The sequence below is a fragment of the Amblyomma americanum genome, chromosome 2 (assembly GCF_052857255.1).
Source record: "Amblyomma americanum isolate KBUSLIRL-KWMA chromosome 2, ASM5285725v1, whole genome shotgun sequence".
Lineage (NCBI taxonomy): Eukaryota > Metazoa > Arthropoda > Arachnida > Ixodida > Ixodidae > Amblyomma > Amblyomma americanum.
The window spans coordinates 98,450,332-98,464,423 of record NC_135498.1 but is presented as its reverse complement, the minus strand read 5'-3'; the positions used below and the strand labels follow the sequence as shown (position 1 = coordinate 98,464,423).

General features: G+C 48.5%; 1 protein-coding gene across 1 annotated transcript; it reads right to left on the bottom strand.

Annotated features, from left to right (window-relative positions):
* Positions 1-12,575: 12,575 nt before the first annotated feature.
* LOC144118858 (amine sulfotransferase-like) lies at positions 12,576-14,020 on the bottom strand. The gene has a single exon (XM_077651646.1). The coding sequence runs from the start codon at positions 14,007-14,009 to the stop codon at positions 13,011-13,013; it is 999 nt and encodes a 332-aa protein (XP_077507772.1). The 5' UTR covers positions 14,010-14,020; the 3' UTR covers positions 12,576-13,010.
* Positions 14,021-14,092: the final 72 nt, after the last annotated feature.

The window sequence follows — 14,092 nt, the reverse complement described above, 5'->3', positions numbered from 1 at the left end:
TCCCCGCTACACTGTGTATAAAGTCCATGGCAAACGGAAGACACATGAAGATTTCCTTTTGTCTGCAGATGCCCGCACCACAAAGTTTTGCGATGAAATGCGCCAAATTTCCAGATTGGTTCCCTGCATACAGAGCTGCTGGGCATAACGGGTACCCATATTGTTTGGTCGCCATGGAGATGACTTGGCTGACCGATTTCGCATCGACTTAAAAAACAAAAAGGCTGTTTAAAAACAATCACTTGATAAAATATTTATTCTTAAATTGTATGCCTGGAATAGCAAAAGTTTGTGATGAAGAAATAAACTCATGTTTTCAAATCTTTTTTAAGAGTATCTTTTTGGTTTGCAGTAGTGGCGCTTCAATCGATAAACGCAAGCCTGGCCCCTCTTCGTAGTGAAGGCCCCCTATTCTAAAACTCACTGGCGCATACGTACGTAGCGCTGGGCCCGCTATTTCTTTGGGGACCCCAAGCCTTGACGTAGGTCCCCTATTCTAACACTCTCTATAGTTTCCTCTCAGCAGAGACTTGACACTCAGCCTTGACTATTTAAGCATTGTGCATCTTATTTAGGGCTAGCTTAAAAATCGCTCCAGGTTTTATACCTGATGTCTTAAGAACTTGCTTCCTTGCTTTGTTCTCATCATTGCAGAAGCTAACTGCGGCACACACAGCAGCGTTTGCTGTGCAAGGCCCCAGAAATGTTGTCTTGGGACAGCTGCATTAGATCAAGAGATTAAGAGAATTGTTAGCGTTCTGCGTTCAGTCATCAAGGCACCTCCTGAGAATCTAAGCTGCTGCAAGTGCTTGAAAAACTTGCTTGATGTTTTCCATCTGTGCTTTCGGGAGACAGTGCTTTTGTTGGTATAGTTCTGGAGAACCTAGAGCACGACTACTGTTCTAGCCACAGCACGAAGATTCTCGTGATGAACACATGCAGTGATTCGAATTTTCTTCAATGGGGAGCTTGTGGAAGCATATTGCCCGCAGTGCTTTTCTCATCGCTTCAAGGTTATGGATGTTATCGTGTAATACTTCGTAATATTACTGAAGTGAATCTATCTCCTTTTCGGTCAGTAATCACTTGCCAGGCATAGCCTTGCCGTCTGCCAGAGTTTCACCCTTGTGACAGTTTTTGGTGTTTCCAAGCCTTGCTGCAATTTTCTTCAGCATATGACCACTGGATTTGGCTGTCTCTACGTCGCGGTCCGGGTTTAGGCTCCTATCAGCCAAGAAAGCTTCACAGTCACCGTCCCCAATGTACATTGTGTACGTCTGCTCATGGGTTTCGATGTAGTGAGAGAAAATCTTGACTGCACCGCTGGCTTCCATAGCTGCACTAGAACCAGTGTGTGTGATTTGCAGACGTGCCTGATTTAATTATTTTGAGGACTCCTTGCACAAAGGTGATAAAACCTGAGCTGAGTCTCAGAGTCCAAATCTTTGCCGGTGTGAGTCGAGATAGCAGTTAAAACGCCATACAATGATGAATGCCCTCACTTCGTCCAGTTGCCGTTCTCAGTTACAGCAATACTATAAATAGCTGCTAACGACGGCTCTTCGTCTGTGGCTGCTTACATGCTTTCTCCCGCAGAATATTTGTGGCCTGCACTATTTTCAGGTTGAATATCATCTTTGTTGACGGTGGAGGCACGTTGAATACATCATAAAACGAGGTGCCACATTCCCGACCTTTGCTGATAGAGCGCAGCGCATACGAAACCTTAATATTCACTTCATAAGCATCTCCAAGAAGTGTCGTGGTTTCAAGAACGCTGTGCTTGCCCAAAATTAACGCGTCAATTTTGATTACCGCCATCAGACCGTTACGCTTTCCCATGTTTTCAACTTGAAGGCTGCCATATCAACACCCATTGTATGCTGCAACTTTGCTTCGAAACGCTTAGAAGGGAGTAATGTTTATCAATCGATATCCCGTAGGTTCAGCCCCATCAATATCACAAGAGGTTTCGTAGACGATTTCACCAATTTTCGAAGGGCTTCCACTTGCAACTAAGGGCTTACCACGTTGATGCTCCACACTGATGTACTAATTTGCGCAAAACATGCGCTTCATTTCCGCATTTGCTGAAAATTGAGGCACCCTTGCCTTTCTACGTGGTCGCTGAACGCTAAATAGCAGTAAAGGTTCTGCGGTCACAGAAATTCATGAGCACGATTAAATTGATCGGTGGCACAGCGTCTGACAACGTTCGCAGAAAAACAAACGCGCGCCTCGCCTCCGCTCTTTTCACGGGCATCGCAGTGCCACTGGTATCAAATATTTCCACTACTGAAATACTAGGAGTAATCATTCATTGGTTGGTTGCCTTATTATGCGGGAATTTGTTTTCGGTTCCATTAGTTTATTAAGAGGAAAAACTGCATTGTACACGAACTTTTTAGAAGCCGCTTCCACTTTCATGGCAGTGTATACATGGGCGGCATGATTTTTTAATCGCTTGTGGTGCAACTACGAGCGCGCCACTTGCCGGACATGACCTCTATGAGATGAAGCACTGATTCTTTCTTCCTCTGAGAAAATAAAAACTTAACTGATTCTACATTACAAAACCTACCTGTATGGGTGAAAAACTTTCCCTCCACACCGCGTACCGTTCCGCTAAAGGCAATAATAAAAATTTCTTGTGTGGCCGAGAAAACGTCCCTTTGCAGAAATTAAATTATTTAGGCCCTCTTGACGGAATAAAGTCAATTTTGGGAAAATCACAAATGCCGGCTTAGGGCTAGTGATTTCACGCCCATCTGGACATATTTTTGGCTTAGAGCGTAGGCATCGACGAACACGGAGGACAGCGAAAATAAATAAAAGGCGAGGATAAACTGTATTTGCTTATGGAAGCACAGTATTCCCAAGAAGTGACCAGAGAAGGACTCCTTGAAAATGCTGGATCTATTAATCCTTCAGGAAAGCGCACAGTGCGTTTATTTCCGATGCGTTGTCTATAGGGTTCGTAGCCTCCCTCACACGCTTTTTAGTGCCCGACTTTGTTCTCTACGTGTGTGATTATTTTTGGCATGTGGAAAAAAATTGCAAACTCCTGACCAAACCTTAGGAAGCCGAACAAGAGAGCGTTAGAAACCGCTGCACCAAACGTCTTCTATCAGTATTCGCAGCACGCTCACGAGCTGGCTCTTCTAATGGCGTCCAGTGCCTGACGCATATCTCTTAGCCTTCTTTCGCAACTCCACGTTCTCCTGTAGCCTACGCCGCTTTGCTACGGGCTTTTTGCTTAGGAGTTCTGCATCGTTTTGACATTTAAGCTGCACTGCTGCAGCCTCAAGTGCTAGTCCAGAGGCACCTTTGTTAGGGCACGACGTTCCGCCTCCGTCTGTCGAGGACCATTGCTTCGAGGTCTGCCATGACACCGCGAAGGAAACGGGTCTCCATTAGCAGATGCTCCGGCACCCGCTGAAGGCGCGGATTTCATCTTAAACGACAGTTGACACGACTAAGAAGCGCTACTTCGACGGTTCACTACTCCTTAGCCACGTTACCCTTCCCTGTCACAAGACTCGACGGATCAACCACACAGCACTGGGAAATTTCCACACGCTCTGAATGATGCGCACCTGTCACAATGCCAAACTCTCATCCGTCATCTGCCGTGACGTGTAGTGAACGGCGTCTCCCTCTCATTGGTTGATTGTGGTGTGACGTCACTACCACTACTGATGATTCCGACTGTGCACATGAAGTGCACGCCACGTCACCGCCACTGCCATGTCGGTGCTTGCAAATGACGTACAAAAATGAGTGCATAAAGACTTGTTTAGTAACTACCTTCCTTATACTGGTACTTGTGAATGCACAAAATATTGAGCAGCACGCATGCATTTCTACAGTTGAGTAATCTAGGCCAAGCGCGGATTACAGTGCAATTTTTTTTCCCGCCGATACACTGAACGGCAAGTATTTTCCCTTATTTCGTGGGGCACAAGCTCGCCGCATTTGCAAACGCAGTGCATTTGGAGCGGGGGGCCACTGAGGCGCAGCTTAAAGGAAAAGTGAATGAGCGCTAACAATCTCTGCTTAAAGTGCGCTTTGAAATGTGCCCTAAAGCCTCAGTCTGTCGTAAGCGCGCGGAAAATATAACGTGGAGGTTCGAAATTGGGTTTGCTATTACATTTTGCTGCACAGGAAATAATATCGTGCTTGTTTTTTGGTTACGTCTTGTTTCCATGTGTGTATACACACACACACACACACACACACGAACGAAGCCACCAGTCACCGAAACTAAAGTTCACAGGGAAATGTTTCTAATTTCTTTAAATTTGCAGTGCCAGTCAATGGGAGGTTAATATTTCGATAAATCTGTCGCTTAAAGGAAACTACTTATAATGGGGCAGAAAAAACAACAAATATACATACACATATATATATAATAGCCCGGGTGGCCTACTAGCTCTGTCACTTATCCCGTCTTAAGTTCTGAAGGCGACTTCCCCGAAACTCAGGATTGGTTCTCCCAGCCTTATGCACCGAGTGGCACCAAGCTTCTTGGAATCGGAAGTCTACATGTACGCGGCTGGGTAGTACACTCTTCGTACCGAGAGAAGACCGCGCGACTTAATTTGGTGTATTCGATTTCAAACCGCCCTTATTTTCAGCCGGATTACACGCGCCCAGTCAGTAACCCTCCCGACCTGCGCGTGCACATGGGCAACGGCCATCGTTGGCTGCGACACGCTCACACCGTCGCGGAGAGGCTACTGCGCCCTCACCTGGGGATTTTCAACCTCATACAGGGTCCGGTGGTCCCACTCTTACCGCTGCCGTTGCACCACAAGAAAGCCTAGTAGCAGAAACTACTCCGGCCCAAATCTGGTGGCGGGAGGAGGGTGGGCACGGGCAGGCCGCTCAGTCGAATTTCCACCCCATCCAAGGATGATAGGCCAAACCGGGCTATAGATGGCGAGACGTCGTCCCGACCAAGCGCATATAGAAGACGAGGGGACCCACTCGCTCCACTGCAGCGCAGGCAAAAGTGTGCATGTGGGCACTGGACGGCAGAGGCAGCTAAGATTGCCTCTATAAGAAACCCAACCACGATGTTCACAGCTGCCCTGACTTCAACCATGGCCATCCCAGTAAGAAGCAAGATGACTATGTCGACCATGACATGCGGAAAATCCAGTGCGGAAAAAAAGAGTAGACCATGGGACGGTGGGACTGCAGGACGTTTGGACGTGGAGGAAACTGCTCCTTCCAGAGAATCGTGGAACGATGGCATACGGTGGGAGTAAGCAGCAACCGAGTAGGTGTGGCCAGGCGTGGATGGGCCAACCATGTGAGTAGTGCGAGGGCGCGCAATGCGGAGCTTCGTCCGGAGAACGACGGGGACCCCTGAGTGGCACGCAGTACCATGCTTCTTTCCACGGCGAAAAGCATAGCGACGCGGACAGAATCAAGAGGCCTCAATCGAACCAGGCGCTATACTTCGGGTATCCAACACTTCCGTTTTCACCAGGGACACGGTGTCAAACGACCTCCTTCCGCGACTGCCGCGTGAGCCATTGAACACATGCAGCATGGTGCCCGAAAGACTCTCCGGGCTTTAGGTGACGGGGACGGAGCGCTGTTACTCAATACGAGGGTGTATGGCCACGCGGTAATGATCCGCAGTGGTGCCCGCTAGGACGGAGTAAGTGCACAGATGTTAGCACGCCAAGTTCTGAAGGAATTCCGCCACTGGCTCCTGAAGCTTCTTGTCTAGTACTCGGTCCTTATGGCCTTTATGGTGTTGAGTTGGTGTCGTAAGCGTTCTAGAACACAGTAGCATGAAATGAGACAGGCCCAGCGGGCCAATACGCAACCCTGAAAGGACACAGCAAGGGCGCGGCTGACACCAGTAGGAAGAGATGCTGGGTGAAAGGAAACCGGATCAGGCTGACCATCATCGCCAAAAGCCGTGGAAGTGAGTCTTGCCGCATCACAGCGCTGCCGGCCAATGAGAAAGCACACACGTCTAACAGCTGTGAGGCAAGCTGAACAACCGCATCAATCCGCTACAAAAGCATGCCAAGCACGCCCCCTCGGACAGGGCTGTCAGCGTCATCAGATCCACGCGGCACCCATTCGCAGCATCCCGTGAATGGGTGCCGCGTGGACCTGATGACGCTGACAGCCCTCTCCGAGGGGATGCGCTTGGTGTGCATTTGTGGCTGCTCGCTGGAGTTTCGCGTGAGGCGTCTAGATGAAGGCCAGTTTGACGCGGTTCAACGATACCACTTCCTCGTGACCTTTCTTTAGGATAGCCATGCATTTGGGAGTCTTGTGGAGGACGCTGTACGGTCCGTTTTAGGAGGGTGCAAGAGGCGCCTTTATAGCGCCTCGCCGGAAAAAAAAGTGCTTCGAATACGCAAGCTCTGAGTGCACGGACATGCGATTATCGGAAGGTCGAGGCGGGGCCGGACGCAGACGTCGAACAGAGTACTGTAAGCGCTGGTGGTAGTTCAGAGAAGGTGGCAAGGGAGCAGAAGGAACGAACAAGTCTCGAGGAGGCCAGGAATGCACCGAAGAGGAGCTCGGCCAGTGAACAGCCAAGGTGATGGCAAAGGACGGAAGGCACGCCAAAAAGTATCATGGGCAGGTGGCCGACAAAGTGCTCTCGGTCCAGGAGCGCAGTGAGCGCAGCCTTGAGCTGGCGATAGAGGAAGATTTAGCCGCACGAAGAGGAGGTCCAGTTGATTTGGAACTGCGGTCTGACTTCGGGACCGGCAGTACGCTGGCCTAGAAACCAGAGTCAACGAAGAAGCATAGGCCGGAAATTCGTTCCAGGACTAAGAAAAGGCAGTTGGGCGCAAAGGAGAGGTCCATTGCCGCCATCAGTGATTTCGCGCCGCACTTCGAGACGAGTTGCATAGGTAAGCTGCTAAGTACTATGATACAGCACATAAACAAGGTGGGAGACATGCGCAAGCGTGGATCGCTCGGGGAATCAGAACGGTGGCAAGAACGTGAGGCGGAACCGCTTTGGCCATGTGAAGACGTCCGCAGGACGTCAAGAGCCACGTCAGCTGCAGCACACAGAACGAGGCGGGTGGACTGCGGCTGGCACAGATGGAAAAGCTCCCGCAACAACGCAACGTTGATATCCACGATGCTTGATCCCAGGAGCTGCCGCATGCGAGTGAGCAGCAGGGAGGGGCAGCGATCTACAAGCTCTTCGCTGGTGAGCAGGGGCTGAAGGCGCATGCTTTCGGACACTGTGGTGCAATCCAGCATGTTCTGGTGGAAGTTCTGATATTGGTCATCGCCCATGGGTCCAGAGATGACGTCCCCGGCTTCTTAATCCACCTCAGCCGAAAGACAGGAAAGTAGTTTGCGAAACTGAGACGACTCCGAGGTTAAGCGGAATAGATGGGAAATGTCTTACGCCTGGACGAAACACACCTGAGGGTTCTCTCCTCAGAACGATTCCAGGCGGAGCTTAATTGCTGCAACGTCCCGTGTGCGCGAGGCAGCATCATCAGAAGTTCGCCTCAGGACGGTAGATTGATGGGGTCGGTCATTTCTCTGTCCGGAGACACCACTGTCGGGAAATCGCGGGGTTGCAGCGCAGCTCCAAAATTAGAGGTGCAACATAACAGGCTCCAGGGACTGAACTGTTGTTGTTGTTGTTGTCCTCATAATATGGCACATGCCCACATAGCGGGATTGGCCAAGAATTGGGGGAACAGAGAGTTTTTCAGGTAAATAATTCCTGGACGAAATTAAAATGATTGGTGAGGACGGAAGAAATAAACAAAAAGGAACAACGAAATGAAACGGGAAATGCAGAACGCACGCAGGAGATCGAGGCTGATGTTTATATAGCCGAGTAGTTAAATGATAATGATAATTGTAAGAATAGAAATATTATTGAAAAAATTTAAAAAATTAACAAGGTAGTTGTCGTGTGCCCCGAGCGCGTGCCACTCTGCTTTATTTTCATCTTCCGCATTGCGTAGCTCACACAAAAGAACCGGCTGGGAGCGCCGAAGTGAGCGCCACAGCGTGGAATCGTCGGACGGCGCCACAACCTGAGGCTCACAGTGTTTTTCCCCATTGCAATGCTCCTACACTTTACTTCATCTTGCGTTTGCGGCGGGATGTTTCATGGCTGTGAGATACTGGCTATTTCATTTACGTCAATAAAATATATGGGCACATTTTTTTTTTATTCGAGGACTATGGCCAATCGTTTCATTAGCAACCTCTGCGACTACCTCAGCGCCACGGGTCTTCACTTCTTCTTTTAACTCTCTATCCCGTGCATTCCTTCCCCCTTTCCTTTTTTCAACTTTTGCCTCATGGCACACTTAATAATTAGCCCCAAAAACCGATTATTAAGTGTGCCATGAGGCAAAAGTTGAAAAAAAAGGAAAGGGGGAAGGAATGCACGGGATAGAGAGTTAAAAGAAGGAGTGAAGACCCGTTGCGCTGAGGTTGTCGCAGATGTTGCTAATGAAACGGTTGTCCATAGTCCACTTCACGTAGTCACTTTCGCGGTTCCACCGCAGGCCCACCTCCCTGAGGAGCCGTTTTCTTATAGCAGCCGTCGCTGGGCACGTCCACAACAAGTGCCGCACATCACAAATGTCCGGTGCAGCGCTACAGTGAGGGCACCTGTCAGGTGCTGGCAGATCTTTGGCACGCCACCGATGACGGACAGATGGTGTCAGAGCCGCCCCTGCCCGAATCCGGCGCACGGATACCTCCTCCTGCCGAGTAAGACTACGGTGGAGAGGGTGGGAACACGGAGGAATTAGAGCGCGTGTTCGCTGGCGCAGAACTTCGGAATCGGAAACATGGGACAGGAACGGATCTGGGGGAAGAGGGGAAGGTGGCGGATCGTCTGATGTATGAAGATGAGTCATAGCATCCGCTTGAATGTTATGTGGATCCTGGGCATGGCCGCGAATCCAGTGTATGCGCACAGGACATGGATACTTTGCGCAGAGCACATGAATTGATTGTGAAATCTGGAATGTCCGTCTAACAGCCTTAAGCTGTTTAAGGGCGGCGTGGGAATCGGTGAAAATATGAACTGTATTGAATGTTGGAATGAGCGGCAGGGAAGCAATGACATTATAAATGGCTTGAAGTTCCAATGCCAGGGGAGTGCACGTCTGCGCAGTATACGTCGCGCGAGAGTTGAGATGCGGATGAGATGGACTATACACAGCAGTAACTCCCCTCTCTGCAGAATGTGATGCATCCGTGTATAATATGCACCCTTGAGGCAGATACGCTGCTGACACCGACGGGAAAACAGTGGGGCGATTGTCAGTGAGCTGGCAATATGACCACGGAGGAAGTGTCTTTAAACCACGAAGTTGGAGAGACTGTTTTCGAGTTCTATTTGCCACCCTTTGGTCGATGACTTCACTGAGTGTACTAAGTTGGGCAAAAGACGGGCAAAAGACGGGAAGGCAAAAGAGGGGAAGAAACAGACAAAACCTAAACGAATCAAAAACATATAATAGAAAGAATGTGACGGAAAGCCGCCTTGCAAAAAACAACGGAATGACGAAGAAGGACTAAAAACGCTAAAAACATCAGCATAAAACCTAAAACGTCAACAGAACACGGCTGAACAAACCTAAAAATTCAATGCATAACAGGACGCATAAACAAAAATCAAAAAGCCAGCAATAACATTGCTTAAAATTTGATGACATGTTAATGAAAGGAAACTCTGCACAAAGGCACAAATGCATGCTGAAACTAACTCGGGGCCCTGCATGCCAAAAAAAAAACGCCTCTTAGGTGAGCTATTCTGAGAGCGCTCATGTTCGGCGAGGAAGGTTAATTCCTTTGTCGTTAGGCAGATTGATGCCGTGCTAACTGAGGTCTTATCTGCTGGCCCTATTCTCTGTCCGGGAAAATGTAAAAAAATTATCATTGCTATATAACAACACCATTCATCAGAAAGGATACCAATATTTTAACTAAACTAAACTATCTTTTCGTCACAATTACCGATATTGAGAAAGCATGCTGAAAACGACTGATGATGCGTTCAACCCAAGCTTCTTTTCTTAAAGACGAAGGTTAGAAAGGACAATCGTTATGTCAAACTTTCAGCTTACAAAACATTTAGAATATCAACGTTGGAATACGCAAGTACTGTCTGGTACCCTGAAAAACAAACTCATATTATTAAATTAGAAACATTCTAGAGTCCAAAGAACGCAATCGATAATAATCGCCCACCTAATTTTCCGCTTCCCCCTTCTACGCTTGCCTTCTCTAGGAATCCAGTCCGTTACCCTTAAGGACCAGTGGTTATCTTGCCTTCGCATTACATTCCCTGCCTAAGCTCATTTCTTCCTCTTGATTTCGACTAGCATATCAATAGCTCGCGTTTGTTCCCTCACCCACTCTGCCCGTTTCCGGCCTCTTAACGTTACATCCATCATTCTTTTTTTCCCATGGCTCACTGCGTTGTCCTTAACTTAAGCTTAACCCTTTTCGTTAGCCTCTACGTTTCTGCCCCGCACGTGAGTACCGGTAAGATACAGCTGTAGTATACTTTTGTCTTGAGGGATATTGGCCAGCTGCCAACCATGTTTTGAGAGAACTGTGACATTCCTTGTGTGCTACAAGGTACATTCCTTGTGTGTGCTACGAGGATCCACGTTCGACGGCGCGGCGTAGACGGAGACCCAGATGACAGGCATCATCAATTACCCAGCCATGCTCGTTGAGAGTGACAACCAGAACGAAGTGGTTTAAGCCAAACCGGACCCAACCGGACCCGCCGCCGCCGCCGCGGGGAAACAGGCTTTATCCTCCCCAATTTGCGTGGCCGTTCCAGGTGCGGCCCTCCCGGGCACATTCCAGGACAAGGGAGCTGTCAGCGGGCCAGAGCGCGCCGTACCACAGCCGACGCTATGCGCTACCGCGAAGACAACATTCTTTCCCTCGGACTCAACACGTGAGGGGGGGGGGGGGCGAGACCACGATGCGGTGGTATGTTTGTGCGCCCAAGTGAAAGCCCTAGCCCCCCCTCCTTCCCCTTACGACGTGGGCTATCGCCGGGAAGGCACCCACAGCTTCCCGCCGTGCCTCGTGAACATAAGCGCATTCCCAGAATGGCCGTGACGGACACCTGTCATGGCGGACAGGCAAGACTCGCCAAGAATGTGGGAAGACAGGGGCGACCCTTAGTCTGGTTTCCCGGAGCAACAGACGAACCCATTCATGCTTATTAGCTGTGTCCCGCCGTCGGTAGCGCGGCAGCATCGTGGGCCCTTTCGCCCCCTCCTCTGTTGTTGACGAGCGACACGGACCGATGGTGGGAGGCGGTATGCATGCCTGAGGCAAGGATTAGCTCCGAAGAGAGAGCCTGTGTATACTCTCACTTGAGAGAGAGTGGTGGCGTTTTTGTTGTTAATTTAGTTTGTATTGTTAACAGACTCTGGGTTCGAGGCTAAGCCCAACCCAAGGGGTTGTCCCCATCTCGCATGTTATTTTTGATTGGAGAATTGATGCTTTGGGCGGGCCACTGGAAATGACCGCCCTTAGTCCTTTGTTAATCAAGTGCTTAAAAGCACATGTAAACGGATGCAGTCGAGCCCAGTCTGAGCTGAGGACGACATCGTTCGCCAAGAGGGCCTTCAGCGCCGAAGCCCGACGGCGTGCAGCTTCTGCCAGCAACCGCTCGAGCCCAACTCCGGAGCCACTCCATCGCCCCCATGAAGTCGTCGGCATGTAAGCTCGGACGCCCCAGCCTCTGATGTATAACCTTAATCATGTGTAATTATTGAATATACCTGTTTGTTTAAACTGAGAAATACGGTGTCTCTTTGCCTCTCCGTCCCGTGTGGACCTGCGCATTATGGGGGTCATCACAGAACCTATCAAATGCACTCCCCCCCCTACCTTTTATTCTTCTAGTTATTTCCCTCTCATGATCCGGATCTGCGGCCACTACCTGACCTAGGTAGACGTATCCCCTTACCGCTTTCAGCCCCTCGCTACCCATTGTAAACTGCTGTTCCTTTGCGAGACTTTTGAACCTTACTTTGGTTTTCTGCATGTTAATTTTAAGACCTACTATTCTGCTCTGCCTAACTCATGTTCTCAATGCTTTAGGATGTCTGTAAAGTAATGGCGGGTTTAATAACTGTTTAATCTATCGTAACAAGAAAATAAACGAAATTTTATTCTACAGTCTTGATACGAAAGTTGTGCCATCCGAGCTCTATATGCACAGGGATGCCTGCCGAAATTATAAATGTAGTAGCGTCTCTCTAAAAAGTGGAGTATCTAGGATTGTTTTTGACGCACAATTTTTGTGGGCACACCCTAAAGAATACCTCGCAAAGCGATCACGAACTGTTTCTGCAATCATATACAGGTTAAGAGAAATCTGCAGTATATTTTTATATAGAATAAGAAAAAAAGCACCTGGGGGTGAACACTGATATATGGAGCGACAGACTTCTTTGGGTGGGTTGCACAGCACAATTTGAATGTCTTAAAGTCAATAATTTTAACATAAGAGTAAACATTGCTTTTGGAAATAAAAATAACTCCGTTATGCAGTAGGAGTGCTCTTTATTGCATATGTTCGCTCTTTCCATTCAGTGCTTTTGTCGTTGCCTGCTATGTCGTCTCACGTATGTCAGACATAGTTTGCACAATTTTGCTCCTTCGATATTTCTAGGACGAGTGGATGCGCATGTTCTTGATATGTTCAGTAGCAAAGGGCCTATGCTGATTGGTAATTGCTTACATAGAAGCAAGATTTGTCTCACTTTGTTAATTTTGTTTGTTACTATCTTTTGCTGCCAGTCGACGCCAAAGGCGCTTCAGTGTGAATTGTTCTAATAAACGGATGTTTTTTGAAAGACAGAAATCTGTGAGGTATGTACGTATATATACGTTGAATATAAAGATGGACTACTATGTCCCTATACCAGCTGCACCCTTAAGCAGAAAGATACATACAGTGATGTGCTAGCTTATGAAAGTAAAATTACTAATTAGAATTATTTTTTTTGGAGATAGGGAGAAATAATGACTGGATACTTGTTCGAGGCGCGGGACAACGCGATTGCCTCCGCTCGAATGTCTGCCCAGAGCTCCATGAATGAGGCCTTATCGCCTTCTTCTTGTATTTTCTTTTCGAAACGAGTAAGCAGCTCAGGCGTGAAGCACTCCTTCCAGCTTCCTACCTTGGCGTCTTTGACCAACGCGCACTTGCTCTTGTCTCCATCGACGCCATGTTTACTCTGCAACTTGTTTCGCTTGAACAGATCATCCCATTCAGGAACCTGGTTTCCCTTTAAGTCGATCACAATTGCCTTCCTCATGTGTTCTGCTTTCGACCATTGAATCACATTCTGAAGCTTTTGGCGATCACTTTCCAATGCCTTACCGTAACCCTCGCCAAGGAAGTGGCCAAGTCTGAGTACCACGTCCCTGATATCCTTCTTAAGCTCTTCATATGTTATAAAGAAGACGTTTGCCTCGTTTTTCAAGGCGTATCCTGACGCAACGTGTTCGAAGTAGTTCCCGTAACCGAGATCGCCTTCTATAAAAACATCGAAGAACTCTTCGAAGGTGCTGTCTTGAAACGTGCCAGTGGACAGTTCTGTCGAGATACGGTAGAGCGATACGCAGACGTCCCATGGGTTGCGAGCCATGTATATGTATTTGGCTGCTTTGTTCATAGTCTCCCGTTGAAGTGGTCGATGGGTGAGGAATAGTTTCACGGGTAGATCCGAGTTCCAGTTGGTGCAGTTCATATACTCTATCACACGAAAGTTGCGTGTGAGTTCACTGTAGCTGCTTATGCGTTGGCCAGCATTGATTATCAACTGCATTATGTACTGTATCCAGTGGGATCCACTTTTGGGGTAAGTATATTGCACGACATCGCCGTTAGCGGCACGGAACGAGAGACTCGTTCTGAAGATGTCAGGATCGACCAGAGGACACCTCAGCACGCCGTCAACGACTCTGCCGTAGGGTCTTCGGCCTGGCATCGTCGTGAAGCTCCGGATATTTGTTGTCCTGAAATGGAAGTGTACCCGTATTTATCGGCTTCGTTTTTGTGCATTTTTATTGC